Raw genomic sequence first — 20,741 nt, forward strand, 5'->3', positions numbered from 1 at the left:
CGCTATCAAATGTATAAAGTTAAACTTATAGAAATAAAAACTGTTTTATCACAAAGGGCCTGTAATTTTAGTTTTCTAAAAAAAAAAGCTAAAGAAGTTCATCTTATATAAGGACACTTGGGAGTGAATGGCATCCAAGTCACATGGACCTGGGGTGGGAAACAGCAAAGCATTGCTAAAGCCATTGGAAAGTAAACCTTACTGCAAACAGAATAGCCAAAGGGGAAATGCTTAGAAGCACTGTGGCTTTCTTCTCTGCTGTATAAAGACAAGTTTGGCTAGCAGCTGCTGAAGTATAAAATTCCTTCCTCAGAAATTCCCCTAGATTTCAACATTGATCCAAAACAAATGTTTGCTTTAAGTTATTTCAATACAGTAGCATACAACAATTCCTTTTTAAAAAGGAGAAGAGGAGCATATTAGTCAGTAATATATGTATCCATATCCATTTGGCAGGAGTTTATCTTCAAAAGCCAATAACAAAAAGTAAACAAATCCCCAACAACAAAGAAGGGCAGCTGCTCGGATGCAGCCAGAATATTTGCTGGGTTTTTTTTTTTTTTTTTTTTTTTTTTTTGAAACTCAGTTTACCACCTGCTAGAATCCCAGCCCAGAAACCAGCCTGTGAATGTGGGGGGCTCATGGCCTTGTTTTATGATGACAATTGGTGTCCTCTTGTCTCTTCCAGAAGGGTCTGTCTCAATGTACATTTTGGCTAAAAAGAATTGAAAAGATAAAAAAGGTTCAGCTAGTTTCATTTAAGCTGAAATAAATATACAATGGGAAATTCTTTCATACATGTAGAAAATGAAATTCTTTGCTCCAAGTAGCCAAGTATAACAGTCTCCAGGTTTTTCTCTCACTTGCCACAGAAAGTAATGTTAAAAAGTGTCACTGTTGCCAGAAAGAGCTCCAGACTTTATGGAATTATCCTCATGATATAATTATTGTGACACTTCAGTAAATAGAAACCTGTGCTAACAGGGACCCCAATGGAGAAGTTAGAGAAAGGACTGAGGAGCTGAAGGGTTTGCAACCCCATGGGAAGAACAACACTATCAATCAACCAGACCCCCCAGAGCTCCCAGGGACTAAACCACCAACCAAAGAGTGCACATGGAGTGAACCATGGCTCCAGCCGCATGTGCAGCAGAGGATGGCCTTATCTGGCATCGATAGGCGGAGAGGCCCCAGATCCTGTGACGGTTTCCCCCGGTGTAGGGGAATGCCAGGGTGTTAAGGTGGGGATGGGTGGGTGGGACAGGGAGCACCCTCAGAGAAGCAGGGGGGAGGGGAATGGGAGAGAGGGGAGCTGGGAAAGGGGATAACATTTGAAATGTAAATACATAAACTATCCAATAAAAAAAAGGAAATTAAAAAAGAGAGAGAGAAACCCATGCTAAAGAGGACAGAATGACCAAACACTTTCAAAAATAAGCATATTGTGAATTTTATAAAGACTCAAGTTAGGCAAAAGAACCAATTTCTTGTATCATTAAACTCTTTCACTTTAAAGACAGCATTATTCAAGTTCTGACAGACAGTTGGACATCTAAAATTCAATGTGTACTTTTGGAAGATAGGCTAAGAAAGGATAGCCGGACCGGGATACAGCTGCTGAGGTGTAGCTACAGTCGTCCTGGATAACTTACCAGATTTCACTGACTCCCTTTTCTCAACTTCATTGGCATCTTTGCCAATCCAAATAAAGATCTGGAAAAAAAAAAAACGCAAGGAGAGCAAGCGCTGAATATGAATGGCGGCCTAGGGCTCCGCCCACACAGCCACCTTCACCCCACACAGGAAGTGGGTGAAGGTGAGGCATGTGGAAACCCTGTGGCTTTCTCAAGGCTCCCTCTCAGCAGGAGACCCTTGTATTTACACCCAGCCTCTCTGACTACAGTTCACACCGTTTGCAAGGGGTATTGGTGTTACCGAGGGAGCTTGCTTGCTTTCTCTCACAAGATCAACAGCTTCCTGACTGCTTTTACACCCATCTTCTAAGCCTGCATGGCAGTCGTCTCCGTCTCCGGTCTCTTGAGGTCAGCCGAGCACAGCCTAGACCTATTTATTATTTGAATGGCCATTTCTCACAGCAAGTACTGTCAGTTCCCAACAGCCTCCTGTTATTGACAAAATATAGCTGTACCTGTTCCCACGCATCAAGTAGCATGACATCATCTTCTGCCAAGTCATCCTGGGTGAACTCTCCCGGAACTTCTTCGATCTGAAACGTTTGAAGAACTTTATGGCCAAACAATACAGCAAGGGAATTTATGACACTGGGGACAGGTGCTGTCTAGTACTTTGGATGGCAGCAAACGCCTTGATTCGTCGTTTTTTTCTTAGTTTAGGGTGAACAGATTTATCTATATTATTGAGTATTACAAAGTGATGGTACGGTCCCACAAGGATACCAGTTAATATAAGCATAGAATCTGAACACATTTAGGGCACATGTACAGTCACTGTGAACACAGCTCCCCTGCACCTGTAGTTTTCCATGACAAAAACTTCTTGGATTTTCCTGCCTGCTTAGTCTCAAGACATTTGATAGAATGGTCTGGGTATGGAATTATCTTTCTTTTATAAGTCAACACTATTTTAGTTAAGAGTCAGTTGATCTGGTTATTCTAACCAGCAAATTTAATAAAGGAGCATATTATTATATTTGCAAGTTTTCATTGTTTTTATTGCTAATGAAATAAATTTTGTTTTCTGCCATTAGATGGTAATTGAGTTATTGCATTACCAATTAAGACCATAATTACATATTAATTACAATTAATATTGTAAGACCATATTAAGCCAAAGCTCAAACGTTTTAGAGATTACTGCAGTTCTTCCTGATTCTTAGGGAGGTTTGACGAGGATGGCATAGACCTTGGCTCTGCGAGTTCATATTAACAAACCTGACTTATCAGAGATTTCCTGTGTTCCTGACTGTCATGGGAACATAGGCAGAAGCTCCAGACTAGAACAACCTAACCAGGCAGCCTCGCCGGCTTACATGCTTGCTGTGCCCTCAGGAGATTTTGTCATTTTGTTTTAAAGATTTGTCAGAAGCAATAGAGGAAATGCTAAAGGCAAGTGAGCTGAACTTACTATCAACATCCTCTGTAAATCCCCTTTTGTGCGACATTTTATCCATGTGGTAATTCTCTAAAAATCTTTTGTCTAAGAAGGTATTTAAAAGGCCAGAGAAAAGAAAATAAAGTGGTATCTTGGAGGGACTCTGCCCCACCCATCCAAATGTATATAATAAGTACATGTCTGTTTGTCTACATGTATGTATATGCATATATGCATGTAGGTATATGTGTATGTATGTAAGTATGAATGAACATTCATGGAGCTTATGAGACAGGTGGTCAGGCCTGACCAAAATGTGTATGTGTAATTAAGCTTTTTTTCTTCTTAATACCCTAATGCTGATACCAGAAATTAACTACCAAAAGCCAGTGACATTTGACCTTAGAATAACAGAGTTATAAACAACTGCAAAGATAAAAAAGTGTTGTCCACGATCACTGACTCTGTTCCTCATCACTCACTGCTGTCCTCAGAGAACTGGTGATGGACTTGTCACCAGCAATGATTATCTTTAAGCATGTATGTATGTGTCAGGGGTGTGTTCACATGATGCATAAGGTCCTGGAAAGCCAAAAGAGAGTGTCTTGGATTCTTTGCACCTGAAATCCAAGTGGCTGTGAGCTGACTACAGGTGTGCTGGGAACTGAACTTGGGTCATCGACAAGATCATTATGTCCTTCTAACCACTGAGCCCTCTCCCTACTCCTGGACTGCCATCTTTCAGAATATTTACCAATCGTCTGATCATTTAAAAGACAAAAACTGTAAATATCACTTCTCTGGTCAGTATTGTTTTATTTTTTTTACACAAATCATTAACACAACAACCAAAGGAAGTAAATACTGACATTGTCCACATTTTAAAAGACAGGAGCATGGTCACACAGAGAGAAAAAAGAAACTGCCTATGGTCACCCATCCAGCATGTGACATCATCAAGTAGGTGCTGTCACGTAAGAAGATTGTTTCTAAAACCTGTGTTCCATGTTAGTGTATATGCTTAAATCCATGATGGTTACTGTAACATCAGAAACAGATTGGTAATAATTCGTTTTCTTAAGCTGTGAAAGGAGCAAGAAAGTTCCAAATAGTACATAAGAGAGAGTAAATACAGAAGAAATGTGTATTTCTGATAATAAAAAAATATAAGCATAAGCAGGCAAAAAAAATCAAAAACTAATAGAGACCAACAGATGGTTTTAAAGTCTAAATGGGAATGAAGCCAGAGCACCTGTTTTATGAAATATATCTTCCTGAGACTATGTAAAGCATTAATCTACAATGCAACCTCTAAAAACTGAAGGCTCAGAGAACAGCACAAAAGAGAAGACAGAAGGATTGTAAAAAGTCAGATGACCAGGACCCTGTGGTACCTTATAGGATTTAAAGATCCTCAGGACTTAAACCCCCAGCCCCATGACCCAGGGGCTGTCATTATGTGTTTCCTCCCAATAAATCTCTTGTGTGAGGCTTCTTGCATGGTGTTACATTGTAGCATTCCTTGACTCCTCATTGCCAAGATACCCTTGCATTGGAAAACTGTTAAACCCTAACTTCTAAGTAGTGTCTTTTAGCTGAACCCATAAAATCTCAGCAATATGGTTTCCTAAATGAGACCTAAATAAGGTCAATGCCATTCAACATGCTAACCTGAATGAGGGCATTTCAGAAGGCCTTAGCCCTAAATGAAGAGAGACAGGAAACCGATAGCTGCTGAGAGATGGAAAATTGGTTTTCTCCAAGGATGAGCCCCTTCATATCCAATCTCAAGCCGTCAAACTATAATACACGTATGTACAACTAAATGTACAACACTAAATTAACTTAATACGGAGTGAATGTGAGTGTACATGTACCAAGAAGTGGTCATGAATTTGAGAACATTCGGGGAGAACATGAATGGCATTGGATGGGGGAGAGAAATAGAAATAATACAGTACTTATGTAAATAAATTATAAAATAAAAATTTAAATTGAGAATCTAATTTATAGCAATATTAGCATACAAAACAAATTATTTAAATAAGTGAACCATATGCAAAAAAGAAGCTGTTTGGATATGATGTAATATTGGTAATCAATAAGATAGACTTCATATAATAAACATAAAATAGAGCAAGTTCAAGGCTTTTCTACAGTAGATGGGAAACTGTGGTCCCAACAGTTAATATTTGTCACTTCCCATCATTACATCTTAAAATTTCAGGTCAAGTCATTTGTAAACCCCAAGTATGTTTTTATACATGGACAGTTCCTTTAGCACTTTATTTCTAGTAATGAGTCTGGTGAGCACTTGAAGTTTTGTGTAGTGAAAATTAAGTTTTTATTCACCAGGATGAGAAGAATCTCCCCTTAAGTTCACACAAAAGTCTAGCATGTCAGAGATGGTTAAACTTTTCTGAGTAAGTTCAGGTAAATGACTATAACCCAGGATGAAATTTCAGAACCCAGTATAAAATCATGTACTATTATGGACTGCATGTTTATGTTTAGAATCAGGAGGTGGAGGCTGATGGTTGAGGTCAGAAGGATAGGGCCCAGTGATAACAGCAGTGTGCTAAGAAGAGACATATCAGCTCACTGGATTATGTAAAGATGCTAGAAGGGCCCTCTCCAAACAACAGATATGCTGGTGCCTTGGACCGCTCAGTCCCCGAATATGAGAAAGCCATGTTTACAGTTCAAACACTCCAGTCTGCCACATTTGTGTTACAACAGCTTAAACTAAGATTTTGTTGTGCAGCAATTTCCTTTGGATGAAACATTCCATCTCATTATGACAATCTATCATGCATTAAATCCATGAAAGATACAACTAGAAAGCTTCAGGAAGTCCTGAAACTGATTAGATACATTAGGCACCTCCCTTCCAAAGCATATCTAAGCTGTAAGAACTGCTGAGAGACACTCTCAGACCAAGACAAGATGCTTGGAAGAGACATTTTCCAATCCACTAAGCTGCCTGCAGGTTGTACAGTGAATTCCAAGTTTCCAGTTTTCATGAGATATCACCCATGTAGGAAGGAGATGGCGTTTGATGATGCAGCTGCCTTTGAGTTATTACTGCTCCTAAAAGTAACACTAATAAAACTCATTGGTTCACCAAGTTGGACTTCAGTAGTTTCCATTATTGATCTGTCATTGGTTCCCTATCTGGGGTGAGTTATTCACATGTCCCTAGGAATGATGTCACACAATACATTTACTTTGAATTGCCTGAATTGTAAAGGACTATAAAGCAAACCATTACTCTTGATGTAGATAATTTTTCAGGGGAGCACAAAGTTTTCTGCATCCTTGTTCAATGACCTTAATGCTCCCATACTTCTTGTTTGTTTGTTTGTTTTCATTCAACCAGCCTGGGGGAAAATCAGTATTTCTCTGTTTATACTTAGATGAGAAATGTTTGTTTGTTTTTCATTCAACCAGCCTGGGGGAAATCAGTATTTTTGTTTATACTTAGATGAGAAAGGATGGCTGTGCTCCCCCAAGAAAGTATCTAATTACTAATTGAGCCAAACTAGCCATCCATATTTCACAAAGAGACACGACATGCCGACATGCCAATACAAATGTGAAGTAGATATTTTTAAGGGCATTTTGATTTATATACTACTTTAGAGTTTTCTACATGTCTCTGCATCTGTCACATCGTTGGGCCTTAAACTACCTGTACAGAGTAAAGATTATCACCCACAGGGTACATAGAAGCCAAAACCAGGACTCAAGGCTGGCTCAAAAAGTTCTCCCAGCCAGGACAGAATGCCTTCCCTAACATTAGGCTCTCTCTATTTAAGACACTTACAATGAATCTTCCAGTTTTGTTGGAGCAGCCATAAAGCCGAGGTGGATGGTCTTCAGCCCGTGTTTCTAGCAATGGTGAAGTCTGGTAGTCTCCTCTCCCTCCAAGAGAGTTCCAGAATTCCTCTATGGAATGTACAATGAGTTAGTCAGTATATATTCAGGAGCATATAGGTTTAACATATAGGTTTAATCTTCATAGGGTTTAGCATCAATGGCAATATTATTTCATCCTAACTAAATTATACCAGATGCCATCAACACTTGCAAATAAAAGAAGCATCTTTACACAACTTTAATGATTAGAAAATGGTTGCTCATTGAACGAAGTCAATTTAGACTATGAAAGTGGTGACCTTGGGCCCACAGCACATACCTGGTTCCTTGCCTTCTTGAATTCTTGCAGTTTTGCACTTGAGGACATTAGCCACATACTCTGCTCCTTTCTCCTCCTCCTGGCTAGCACCTTTTCCTATCCAGATGAAGCCATTGTCTCGTGGCAGTTTTAGGACAAAAGTGTCATTAGAATTCAATGAATTTGCAGCAACATCAACCTAGGGCATGAGGGAAAGCAATACAATGATTCAAATTTACTACTGAGGCTGTGGGGGGCCATCCAGAGCTTTCTGCCTGACCCCAGGAAATTAATTCAAGGCCCAGGTGTAATAAATGCCTGCAACACTTGAGTAAGCATGCCTTGGTCCACGACACATGATGTTGCTTTCAGACAATAAAATACAGCTCTAAAATGCCACCAGTTTGGCAGAGTGTAGTATCCCAAGCCTTTAATCCCAGCATTCAAGGGGCAGACACAACCAGATCTCTGTGAATTTAAGGACAGCCTGGTCTACCTAGAAGTTTCAGGGCAGCAAAGATTATATAGAGAGATTGTCTCTCAAAATGAATTAATTAAAACAGTCAAGCTGTCAGTCAGTCAAGAATTGAGAGTTTTGGCCAGGATACCGGGAGGTTCACTCCTATAATCCCACCACGTGGGGGCTGAAACAGAAGGATAATAAGAAGTCTCCATCTCACAAACAAGGCAGGAGGCTGAAGTGACAGCTCGGTGGTAAGAGCACACACTGCTCTTCTGGAGGACTTGAGTTGGGTCACCAGCGCCTGTATCAGGCAGCTGTAAGCTGCTCTAACTCCATAGAGCTCCAGGAGATCCAACATCCTCTTGCAGTTCCCAAACATGGCAGACCGACATAGTAGATAGATTCTCACAGGGACATACACTCACAAAAAACAGACAAACCAAAACAACCCAGCTGGTGACTTAACAAAGTGATAAAAAGAATATTTGGAGATATCACAGAGGGACAAGACAAGCCACATCTGATGCCTGAACAACTTTTTTTCTCCCACTAAAGAGAGTGTTTGTGGTATTAATTAATTAAGAAAGCCCTGAGATTCACCAAACATACAGAGCAAAGAAATGACGTCAGGTTCACGACCTCTGAAGTCTCTGGCCTGCTCGTGATCATGAGCCTAGGATTCTGTGGTTTGGTGTAATCATGAGAATTGTGAGATTGTGAGAATTGTTCTGGACACACTGTCCTGTAGCAGGACATGATTTTCTGATTAATTGTGAACTGACTGTGATATTCCCAGGGAGACCAGGGACAACCAGTAAGCCAGACCAAGACAGAGCAACCAAGACGGTGAGGAAAACAGGAGTGTGGCCAACCTGAGACTACAGGGAAAGAACATGTTTAAAAAACTGGCATGAAGCTGCTTAGCCTACCTCACTGGATGCCCAGATCAAGGCATCTGTTTCTGGAGAAATGGGTCTTGCCAGTTTGTAAGGGCCTGACCCTGGAGAGGAAAATTAGAGGAAAAGGGGATGGCATTTGGAGTTTAAAAGACAAGCTCCGGGGATCAGTAGAATTCAGGGAAGCTATAATTGTCTTCTTTCACCAGGAGTGAGACCTCCTGGACCAAGGCCAAGGAAATCACCGTTCGTTTAATATGGTGATGAATGCCAGTAACCAGGTCTGATTTCAGGACTTCTGACTTCCAATCTATATCTTTTTTAATTGCAGAAGAAGCATCCTGGAATATGAAGAACAGTAACAAGAGGCTAGTGCCCAGGTTAGGGTGAGCCTAGGGAAGGAGAACTGTGTGTTTAGGAAGACCAGCTCGCCAGGAAACCAGACAGAAGGCCACATAGAATCATCATAACCGACGTGAGAGAAAGTGAACAGATGAAAGTTGACTGGGGATGATGCAAAGAAACAGTGATGCACTGAGTTCAACTAATGACAGGTCCTAATAACACTTCAACTGCGGAGAAGGTCAGGAATTCAACAGCAGGGCACTGTGATCGATGAGTGTCCACAGATGAGAACTCCAGTGTCAACTTAATGGATTTAAAAACAGTTACAATTGGACACAGGAGAACCGGTGCCTAGAGTATTGGAGGTAAGATCAATATGGAGGCTGAATTTAAATGAAATGACCACACCTTGGCCTTGAACACTCCCATGCTTAGAGGCCAAGCAGAGTTGAGCCCAATCAAACCTCTCTAGGAATGTGGTGACAGCTCCCTCAAGGGAAAAATATGCTCAATACACAGGATTAGTTGACTGTGGCAAATGCCTGTGGCTGGCTAAGAAAAACAAGAACAGAGAAGAGGCCTTTGAAAGCACTGTTCTCTTTTACCCCGCTTGCCATATTTAGGTACTCAAGAATTTGTGCTGTCAGAGGGACAGAAATGAGAAAACCCAAGAGAAGGCAAAAGACAGTTTCTACAGAATTTGTTTTCAAGCGCATCTCCTGGTTTCACATCTCCTGGTAAATGATCCAGGATACAGGAATAAATTTGTCATGTGTATGAGGGAAAAGGAAATTACAGCCTGCAGTCAGAAGGAACGGTGAGTATTGGAAGAACTGTGAGTCTATACAAGGGGATCTGAAACCAAAGAAAGTATAAGCAAAACCAGAGAGGACTTTGTGGGCAGAGGGGTAGACTGGGGACTGGAACAATTTGGCTTTAGATAAGAGCCATACCTTTGTATTCAATGTAATAAGTATTTATTAACTAAGTTAGCAAATTACTATGAAACATATTATGGGTGATGTTGATATTAATTGATACATCTCATCACTCTTGTATGTTACTAATATATGAATTCTTTTTAAAAAATACGCATCGTTGATGTTTTTAAATTATTTCATAACCAGAGAGGAAAGGATAATCTATGTACAGTTGTAGCCGGTGAAACTGCAGGAATGCAGATGTGGTGACATCTGTGTGATTACACGTATTTCTCCCTGAGAGAAGGAGGAGGCTATTGAAAGAAACAGAGCAGAACAGAAATGATAGAGACCATGGCTGCGGCCATCACAGTGACAGGGCAGAGGACAGCAGAAGAGGGCTGTGGATGGAGGGACCACAGAGGAAGGGGCCGTACTGCTGAGGAAGAGGCAGGGATGAACCAAAGGAAAAGAGAAATCCGAGAGGCCTGGGGGAGCAAGGACCCCCCATCCAGGGAATCCCAGGGGAAGGAAACTGAGGAATTACAGCTTCCACCGAGAGGCATGGTAGAGTCAGTCTTCATGGGGCAGGAGGCGACTCAGAGATTGCTAATAGATCGAGGCAAGACTGGTTGGGTTTTCAGATCTGGGCTGAGTCGCTCCTAAAAAGGGTTTGGAAGCAGCTCCAGACCCGGGAGGGGCCGGGATTTCAGTGGTGACTAGAATTCGAGGTGGAACCGATTGCCCCAGTGTGGGCAGATATTCTTGTACAAAAGCCCCCTTTCTGAAATATCCCCAGGTCTCACGATCATCTCACAATCTTTCTAGCTCAGACCTTTCCAGCTAGGGCCGTGGCTGCTTCCTGATCCTGCCAGTTCACCTGCAGTGATTGTCTCAAAGCTCACGTGTCTGGGTTCAGTGTAGTTGAAAACCCTGAGCTGCCCTCTCAGTCAATGTCCCTTCTAGTGTTTTACATGGTTGCCAGTGTGAAGAGGCTAGCGTTGCTGACGGCCAGGCATGTTGGGAAGTTCACCCAGAGCATATTCACGGAATGCAAAGTTTACCTCCACGATTCTGGTGATGGACGCCAGGTTCCTCCGGACTTGAAAGAGGCGTGTAGGGGGAGCCGGTGCCTGCCCTCCTTTCCTGGATGTCCCATTCTTGTAAATAATGAGTGGTTTGTCTCTGAACAAACTCAGCAGGTGAGCAGGCTCTTTGCCTTGAGAGACACGAACCTGGGTGCAGAGGGCAGGGAGACAGAAGTATGAGCCGGAGCTTCCAGAGGCCAGGCAAATGGAAATCGGGGGCATTCTCAATTATAGAGGCTTGGGGGATACTGAAAATAACTGACCTCATAGACACGGTTTAACAATTACACCATAAATGGATGAGCAGGGGCTAAGACTTATCTTCTGGGGTAGCCGCACAGTTTGGACCGGGTAGGATCGAGTACTGAAAACAGCTAATATGCTACATAGCCCTCGAAACAGGGGAATGAATTGACGTGAGGCACTCGTTAAGGTCGGTACTTTAACCAAAATGAGGTTAGAGTGGAAAACGGGTAGATAGAATTGCTTAATTCCGAGTTGCTTCACCAAAAGCAGAACTTCGGCTGTTTAAAGATAATTGTTGCGAACCACTGCCATCTAGCGATTGAATAAGAAACAAGTATTTCGTCAACTAGGTTTCAACTGGCTAATTCCTAGACCTTCATTAACTGTAAAATTTTGAAACACAGTGTGTGGCTCTCGAAGACTTTGAATTATTTGTGAGGAACAGCTTTAAGCTGGTATGGCATAGGTGACATCTCTTCTCAGCTAATAAATTATATTCCAATGAATGAAATATTTGATTAGGAATGCAGCTACATGCACCTAAAGAACCCAGCCATTTTATTAATTGAGTTTATTAGCATGGTTGATGTGCCCCTTTCCATGTAGAGACAGTTTGCTTTATGTATCTATTAATTCACACCAAGATGGAACGAAACCAGCTAGAAACCAAGTTCAGCCTCCACATTGCCAATCTTGTGTCCTAAAGTATCTGACTCGCCTTTCTGCTTAGTTATTACCCTTGAAAATCAAACCTCGAATGGATAAAGGTTTGAGAACAAAACATCTTTTATGCCGTGTAAAACCTGAGCTCACTTGACTTCAGACATGAGGCAGCTATGATGACACATCCCTGTGACGAGATGCTGAGTCAGAACTGTCACAAACGGGACAGTTGAGCCGTCTAGAATATGGTTTTTCCCTTTGTACAAGGGAAGAAATGTCAACTCCCAAGCCAGCCAGAGAATACAGCTAGGTGGTACCAACCGAAAAGAGAGACAGAGATCTCTAGCTAGGTTCGAGGCCAAGGAACAGGCAAGTGTCACCCTGCAGATAAGAGGAGACAGACATGCTGCGGATGGAAGGGAAGGAAATGAATAGGCAAAGACCACACATTTCTTGTAGTTGTTTATAATACTTGTGAAATGTGGCAGACGCTCCAGCATAAGAGGAAAAACAGACTTGAAGAAAGAACGTTGGCACTAAAAGTCACTGGGAACAGCCTCTTACACACAGCAGACATGTCAACCTAGTACCCACACTGTGTGCATGTTGTCAAACAGTAGTGGCTGTCCCCCTCATAGAAACAAAGTGTGTGTGTGTGTGTGTGTGTGTGTGTGTTGTATAAGTGTGTTTGCATGTGCATGTAAACATGTGTGTATGAGTGTATGTGTGTGAGTGTACATGTATATGCATGTGTGTGAGTGTGTGTATGTGTGTACATGTGTATATATGCATGTGTGTATGTATGTGTGTGTAGATGTGAGTGTGTGTATATATGTGTGTATGCATGCTTGTGAATGTGTGTACATGTGTGTATTGTGAGAGTGTGTGTTTATGTATGTATGTATATGTGTCTTGTGTGTGTGTGTGAGAGAGAGAAAGAGAGAGAGAGAGAGAGAGAGATTCTGACACTGGGTTCATTCATTCTCAACATGTTCTTTTTTTCATTTTCAGAAATACCAAATGCAGGATCCGTTTCTCCTCTTCCTCAGCCCACTTCTCTTCCTTCGCATCCCTTTTCCCTTCCCCTCGAGCTCCCTTTCTTTCTCCTTTTGTTCTATCCTCTCCCTGCCCACTTTTGTCTTTCCTGGTACTTTCATCACTTTTGGCCAGTGGTCTCTGTTTCAAGCAAGATTCTTATCCCTAAGAGGGAAAATATGGTTCTATGTATCTGTCAAGGTTGATTTCAGCCTGCCCGTATGAACCATAACTTAGGATTTTCTATGATTGATGGTGTACACAATATTATCCTGTTTTTACCTATGTTTTACAGTCAACTGCTGCTGTGGATAACTGACAAGCTTTGTCCTGTTGTGATTTCTTGTTGCTACTGTAGTAATTATCATACATGAATTCATCATCATAAACTCAATAGGACATAAATTTGAAGTGAGTCATTACCCTAATCTAGTGACCGAGTTAAAGTCTACAAGTTTACCCACTGGGATAGAAGCTGGCGAATGCAGCATGATGGTTTGAATGAGAATGGTCCAGCCCGCATAGGCTTACATCTTTAAAGGCTTGGTCTCCTGTGAGCGGAACTGTGTGGAAAGAATTAGGACTTGTGGCCTTAGAGAAGGTTTGTTGGAGGGGGCTCTTGGAGCTTACAAAAGCCCATACCAGGTCCACTCTCACTCTCTCTGCCTACTACCAGTGGGTTAGGATGTAAACCCTTAGCTCCAACTCCATGACTGCCTTCCTGCTACCATGCTTCCATCCTGATGGCCATGGTCTCACCCTTTGAACCTCTAAGCAAACCTCTAGTTAACTGTTTCCTTTTTAGAAGTCACCTTGGTCATGGTGTCTCTTCAAGCAATAGAACAGTAACTAAGATATATAAGGACTCCATCCAGGATGTGCTCTTTTCCTTCCCCTTTCAGCTCCTCAAGGTTGCCTATATTATCTTTGAGGGGGGGGTCTCTTTCTCCCCTGAAACCAGCAGTGGTCCATGGAGTTTTCATCACACTACATCACTCCCCACTCTGCCCTCTCCCTAGTTGACTCCTAAGGACACTGTTGAGGGTTTTGCACCACCCAGTAATCCCAGACCATCTCCCTAACTTGAGGCCAGCTGATGAGCAACTAGGGTTCTGTCTTCCACTGTAATTCTCCTTTGCTTTGTAACATAACATTTTCACAGGATCTCAGTTTTAGGATGTGCTCATATCAACACGTAAGCCTGTCTATTGTAACTGTTCACATTTGGAAATGTCTAATAACTGTGGCATATGGTGGATTCTAAAGAAAAGAGACTCTGCTTTCTTCTTGCTCTCTTAAATTATTAGTTTGTTGATGTTTTTATTCTATTTTCAGTGGCTTCCTGTTTTCCAGAATCTGACATGACTAGTGTGTTATGAAATGTTTGAACTTCAAAATAAAAAGAAATCAACTTAAAAATTCCAAGATGCCTTCTGAATGTGGGAGGTGAGCTTTCAAGAAGAGGGCTAGGAAAGTGGGGAAGTGCACGAGCTGGGAAGGTAAAGTATACCAACCTGCACAGCCTGCCCTCCAAGGGACCGATCCAACTGAACAGTCAGAAACGCAGACATGGTCAGCTCGTCTCTGGTGGCATTTGCTCCTTGCCTAGAGGAATGTAAGCAAATTACACTGGCTTCTAGTCAAGTTTTAATACTGTCTCATACAGCCATTTCAAAAAAAGAGACTTGATACTGTAAAGTATTAACAGAAAGCCAAAACTTCCACATGACAAGAGCAATCCATACTACTGCTGTCGTGTAAGCGCTAATCCTGGGTTGCCCTGTGTATTTCTAGGAATGTAGATACTGGGCATTTTCATCTCCATTTTAAACAAACTGGGCCTTGGCTCCTTATGTAACTAAGTAATCTGTGTCTATCTAATGCCTGCTATTTTGGGGAAATTCATCCCAACAGTGCACAGAATCTGAGTACTATCTGCATGTTGTACAGATAATCAAAGGATGGCTCCACCTCACGACACATAGAGTACTGTCATTTGTATGTGCATGGCCCATGGCGCTGGAGACTCACCATGTGTAGATGATCTGTCCTCTGGGATAAGTATAGAGGATAATGTAGCAGTCACCACCATAGAACTCGCCATAAGAGCTTGGGTCAATCTGGACCCTACCACTGTTCTCTACGCGCCAGATCTAAAAGAGTCAGAATAGATATGACCTGTTAAAAGTTCACTGACCTAAAATGCTGCTCATAAACCATAGGATGCTTCCACTTTAGATTTGTTATCAAGCAATGTTTCTGTTACTGTTCTAAACAATTTTTAATCCTGCAAAAGCAAGAGGGTAAACAAATTCCTTGACTTTTAAAAATCTTCACTCTCTTTTGTTTCCTCCGTAATATTTCATCAGTTCTGAGAATGTTGTTGTCGGTGGTTTTGTTCTTAAATTTGTCATTATTCTGTTTTGAGACAGGGTTTCCCTATGTATTCCAGGCTGATCTTGAACTTGCGATCCTTCTGCCTTAGTCTGCTAAGTGCTAAGAAGATGGGCATGTCTCATCTTGCCCAGTAAATTTGATATTGTTGATGTGTGTATGTGCATGCATGTGTATGAATTAATGAAAATAATATGTAGAGTGGTACTACTACAATAAAACTATAACAATTCGGCTCAGAAATATGCTTCAATTTTATAGTAAAAACTTTCCATCGTTTGTGAAGTGGCCAGTGAGCAAGAGGCCACCAGGCACTGCATTGTGTCCCTGTAAATGGCACAGTTCCTCCCATGTGGGTGATGGGAGAAAGCAGATCAGTATATGGCTTGGAAATATGGGGTGAGCCATTCAGAGTGTCTAAGGCAAAGCAGCCCTTCACCAGACATTCTAGAGAGTGAAGGGCTCAGCAACAGAGCCTCACCAACCTCAAGAGCCTAAACACAGACACCAGGTATTAGCAGTGCCACAGGATGCCTTCTCAGAGATGCTATGGCCAGAGCCTAAGCCTGTACCACAGGCACAGTTGGTGATGAGGAGCTCAGTCTGCACAGAGTACATTCTACAAAGCTGCTTGTGCTAAGCTGCAGTGAGGACACCCAAGCAGGAGAGGGATGCAGACCAGGAGGTTGATCCCCATCTAATGGCAGCATCCGAATGCTAAGGACTTGTTCCACATGCCCACAGCTATGCAGCTTAGCATCAAACTTCAGTTCACGGAGAAGAGGAAAAATTATTCCCTAAAATTATTGTTATACTTAGTTCCAGCATTGTGATAAAACCTAGGAATATAGAGAGAAAGGATTTAACTCTTGTCCTCAAGGAACTGAAGAAAGACCTAGGAGAAATCCATAAATAAATAGCAGACTGTGATACATTTGGTAACAATGCTGTGATAAATTTGAACAACAATTGTGTGATACATAAATCATCACCTATATGCACCAAGGAGGCCCTTTTCCATGCTGAGGGACAGCTCCTCAGAACAGGGTGTACCTGCTGCTGGACTAATGGACTACTACTGGAATGGAAACTGTTGGACAATAGTGCATGGGAGAGTGGGAATATTTCTGATGTCAAGAGGAGAGCAAGGGTCAAACGCTGAGGTTTCCAGAGGGAGAGTAGCTTCGGGAAGGCTGGAGAGCCGTGCAGATATTTCAGAGGAGGGAAACTATCAACCAGTCCTCACTAAATCAGATGACTGGAGAGTGAGCTGGATCTGAAGAGATTTGAGTTTAAGACCATTAGGAGTGTTTTAGCAATTTTGATCAAAACTGAAATGATAAATACACGCAAGTTGAATGTTCAGGAAACTTCAGCTTTTATCTCATTTTGCTTCATGAATGCTTCCGACTTGTGTTAGGGAGGCAGTGGATGGCAGTTGGCATGTTCTGAGTACAACCCCATACAACACAGTTTTTCCGGCAAAAAAGGCCGCTGTGCTGACCACCACCTTACGGAGAATCAACAGCCACTGTACAAATGAACCTGAAGCCCAGCAGCATCCCCCAGCCGTAACTCCCATGACTCGGTATACAGTTTTAGGCCACTTTTCTTACTCAGTAAAACTCACCTTCTTAAAAGGCTTAAAGTTTACCGAGGCAGTTAAACTTATTTATTTGCCTTCCCAGATACCATAGAGAGACCTGATGAAAACACACAGAGAGAGAGAGATGAAAAGGTACCTCCACCCCGCCAGAGCCATCGTCCACCATGTTGTGCTGGGCTGCCATCTGTGGAGAACTGTGCAGTTTTGATGCATCGAATGGAATCTGCTTTACTTGAGCCACTTTCTCTGTGACGTACACCTTCCCAAAGCCGTCACTCTGGTCTTTATCCTTCCAGTCCTTGAAGAACTGTTTGAAAATTGGTGTTTCACCGCCTTCCGGAAGAACCTGAATCTGCAATTTAAAAAAAAAAAAAAAAAAATATATATATATATATATATATATATATATATATATATATATATATACACACACAAACACACACACACACACACACACACACACACACACACACCCCAATGGAAAAGTAACAGACCAAGAATAGCTACAGTAGGAGAAAGAATGAATTAATGAAAATACTACCCTCCATCCTGAGTTTTGCAGGCAAATGGATGGAACTAGAAAATCTCATCCTGAATGAGGTAACTCAGACCCAAAAGGATAATCACTAACTGCAGGGATGGAAATGGAGAAAAGCCCGAGGAAAAGAAGGTTCAGGGACATGCCCAAAAAGGGATCCAGCTCAAGGGGAGGCCCCAAGGCCTGACACCATTACTGAGGCTATGAAGCACTCACAAAAACAAAACTATCATGACTGCCCTCAGAAAGACCCAACAAGCAGCTCAAAGAGTCAGAGGCAGATATTTGCACCCAACCAATGAACAGAAGAATCTGCTGATCCCCGTGGTTGAATTAGGGAAAAGCTGGAGGAAGCTGAGGAGGAGGCTGACCCTGTAAGAGGACCAGCAATCTCAATTAACCTGACCCCTGAGATCTCTCAGACACTGGATCACCAACCAGACAGCACACACCAGCTGATATGAGGCCCCCAACACATATGCAGCAGAGGACTCTAGAGTCTGTGTTCAGTCAGAGAAGATGCTCCTAACCCTCAAGAGCCTGGAGGCCCCAGGGAGTAGGGAGGTCTGGTGGGGTGGCTGGGGTGGGGTGGGGGTGGGGAGGAGGTATGGTATGTGGGACAGTAGGAGGTTGATAGGAAGGGGAATAAAATCTTGAGTGTAAAAATTAAAACATAGATAAATAAATCAAAAGGCAATGCTGTCCTCGTTTCTATGACTACACTTGTAACTTCATAACTGTGCAACTACTGCAATCCAGCCTAGTTTTTCTCAGAGCTGAAGCCATTGCAGCTGAATTTGAATGATAAAGATGAGTAAAAGGTTTCCTATATTGCTACTGCATAAATGTTTCTCTATGTTAGGGTCACAAGAGACCAGGAAGAAATGATCCCACTGTGTTATTTGTGCCAGGACAGACAGACAGACAGACAGACAGACAGACAGACAGACACACACACACACACACACACACACACATTTATGGAGGGCATCAATAAAATAAGAAATCCACTGAGAAAAAGAGTAGCTAGTCACTGACTGGCTTGATCTGGAGAAAACCAAACATTATAATGCTCTTACTCTGGTCTTTATAATAGTCATACATCTCTGAAGAGAGGCTGGTGGTCTTTATGGAAGTCATACATATTTTTTAAGACAGTGTTTCATGTGATGCAAGCAGGCTTCAAACTCTAGGTTGCTGAGAATGGCCTCGAACTGGTCCCCCTGCTTGCACATACCAAGTGCTGGGATTACATGTGTGCACCAGCACACACCCAGTTTTATGCAGTCTTTGAGGCGGAGTCCAGTGCTTCATTCGTTCTAGGCAAGCATTCTACCAAGGACATCCTCACTTCTGTGCAGCCCTATACTCTGTCCCACTGTCTGCAAAACTTTGATCACAAAAAGATTATTATGGACACATGACACAAGATGGTGCATGCTCAAAAGGAGAATTACCACCCCCTCCTCTCTCTCTCTCTGTCTCTCTCTGTCTCTCTCTCTGTCTCTCTCTGTCTCTCTCTCTGTCTCTCTCTGTCTCTCTCTCTCTGTCTCTCTCTGTCTCTCTCTGTGTCTCTCTCTCTCTGTCTGTCTCTCTCTGTCTCTCTCTCTCTGTCTCTTTCTCTGTCTCTCTCTCTCTCTCTCTCTCTCTCTCTCTCTCTCTCTCTCTCTCTCTCTCCCCTTTGAGTGAGTTTTGTGGAGACTTCCTGACTGTCAAATTTCTAATGGTTCTTTCACTGACGTCTTTTCACACATACTTGAGTATTGGTAGAATAATTCATTTTCTGTAGAAACCCCTCTGCTGTCTTCATGGCAGTCTTCCTCTCCTGTGGGTTGGCATTTTTACCTAAAGAAAGATATATATAATTACAGAAGGGAATTACTGCACTGCATGTGGCTAAACCTCCCTGAGCACGCCTAAACCCCATATATTCTCAGAATCTAAGCACGGCCCAAGCTGGTTAGTCCCCGAATGGGAATAGACTACATGATCAAGAAACATTTGCGTAACAAAATGATTTAATTTGAATAAAGCAATGGGAGAGTGACAAAACTCTCTGGCACGTTGCATACATTGACTGTCGCAGTGATTGACAGTCCATTTAACAATGTATATTTCTGGTACTCAGACGCTTTCTTAGCTCCGTAACCCTTGCTGAATGGTTCCAAACATTTGACCACCAGCTGCATCTTAGGTGAGCGATTCCCAGACTGTTTCTCAGGAGAGATGGTTTTTCTTTAAAATAAGGATGTTTTCTTTCACCTCCCAGGAAGAGCGCATCAAATCAGAAATACAGCAACCGTATACATGGCATCTCTTACCTTTCCATACAAAAATTTGTTTGGCAGCACCATGGTCCAAAATGAAGCATTCTTCAGAAAGCAACATGGCCATGGAGAACGGATTCTCTTTGGCTACCAGAGTCACCTCCATGGACCCACTTGCATCTGAAACCTAACAGAAAAGACTTGGGAAGAACCGTTCTAAAATTGCGTTGTGGTAGGAGTCACACACTCTGCGGATGTAGGGAGAGTATACCAAAAGCTCTGAGAACATGAGCCTGGCCGTGCATAGCAGACCTGATCCAAGACAGAGACAAAGCATCCCTGGGCCTGATTGTACCCCAGACACTTTTGTAGAAAGATCTCTAAAGGCAGAAAAACTGCTAATGGAAAGTTAAACTTTGATACTGTATCTAAGACATCAGAAAACCATGGTTATAATTGTACTGTGGAAGGGTTACAACACTAGTGTTTACTACGTTCTGTGAGTTCTTTGTTCCATGATCATTTATTCTAAAATTTAGAGCAAACTTTTCAAGCAGGTGACAATCCTAGACTCATCATATGCACACAAAAGGCTGAGTGTAAATTTGTCTAACATCAGTCACTGGGTCCTTATGGAGAAAGCATCTATCTGTATAGTATAGTTGATGGTTGTAGATACTTTTCAAGCTAAGTCCAGAAATTCAGCTATATGTTGAGAAAACTATCAAGGTCAATTGTTTTCTGTCACAGTGGAGATAAACCTTTAAGGAAGTTTTGTAGGTGGTCGTACAAACTCAAATGTGATATTTATGAGCCATCTCAGTGCACTGGTGTTCAAAGGTCAGCTTGGGGGTTGCAAGGGGAATGATTGCTTATTTGTTAAATATGAAGGCTCCATAGCCAACTTCAATCAGTAGCCAAGTTTTGTATCAACAAGGGGAGTTTACACTCCATATACTTAGGAAGTACCCACCGTGATTTGGCTTCCCACTCTTCTTTGACCCCAAATTTTACACTATACTACATTTCCA

At 42.1% G+C, this 20,741-nt stretch overlaps 1 protein-coding gene across 2 annotated transcripts in view; it reads right to left on the bottom strand.

Moving 5' to 3' along the window:
- Nucleotides 1–587: 587 nt before the first annotated feature.
- Nucleotides 588–20,741, bottom strand: part of SCIN (scinderin) — a gene marked incomplete at both ends in the record, with an annotated part of 68,836 nt that continues 48,682 nt past the window's right edge. The window contains 11 exons of one of the 2 annotated variants that reach the window (XM_080910032.1): nucleotides 588–715; nucleotides 1,653–1,713; nucleotides 2,150–2,227; nucleotides 6,899–7,020; nucleotides 7,271–7,448; nucleotides 10,938–11,108; nucleotides 14,420–14,510; nucleotides 14,937–15,058; nucleotides 17,042–17,257; nucleotides 19,200–19,288; nucleotides 19,765–19,897. In XM_080910032.1, the coding sequence (XP_080766158.1) occupies nucleotides 588–715; nucleotides 1,653–1,713; nucleotides 2,150–2,227; nucleotides 6,899–7,020; nucleotides 7,271–7,448; nucleotides 10,938–11,108; nucleotides 14,420–14,510; nucleotides 14,937–15,058; nucleotides 17,042–17,257; nucleotides 19,200–19,288; nucleotides 19,765–19,897 (1,389 nt within the window). The remainder of the gene's footprint in view (nucleotides 716–1,652; nucleotides 1,714–2,149; nucleotides 2,228–6,898; nucleotides 7,021–7,270; nucleotides 7,449–10,937; nucleotides 11,109–14,419; nucleotides 14,511–14,936; nucleotides 15,059–17,041; nucleotides 17,258–19,199; nucleotides 19,289–19,764; nucleotides 19,898–20,741) is intronic. The other variant, XM_080910033.1, reaches the window with a different exon arrangement.

The sequence above is a fragment of the Micromys minutus genome, assembly GCF_963924665.1.
Source record: "Micromys minutus genome assembly, chromosome: 1".
In the NCBI taxonomy this organism is placed as follows: Eukaryota; Metazoa; Chordata; class Mammalia; order Rodentia; family Muridae; genus Micromys; species Micromys minutus.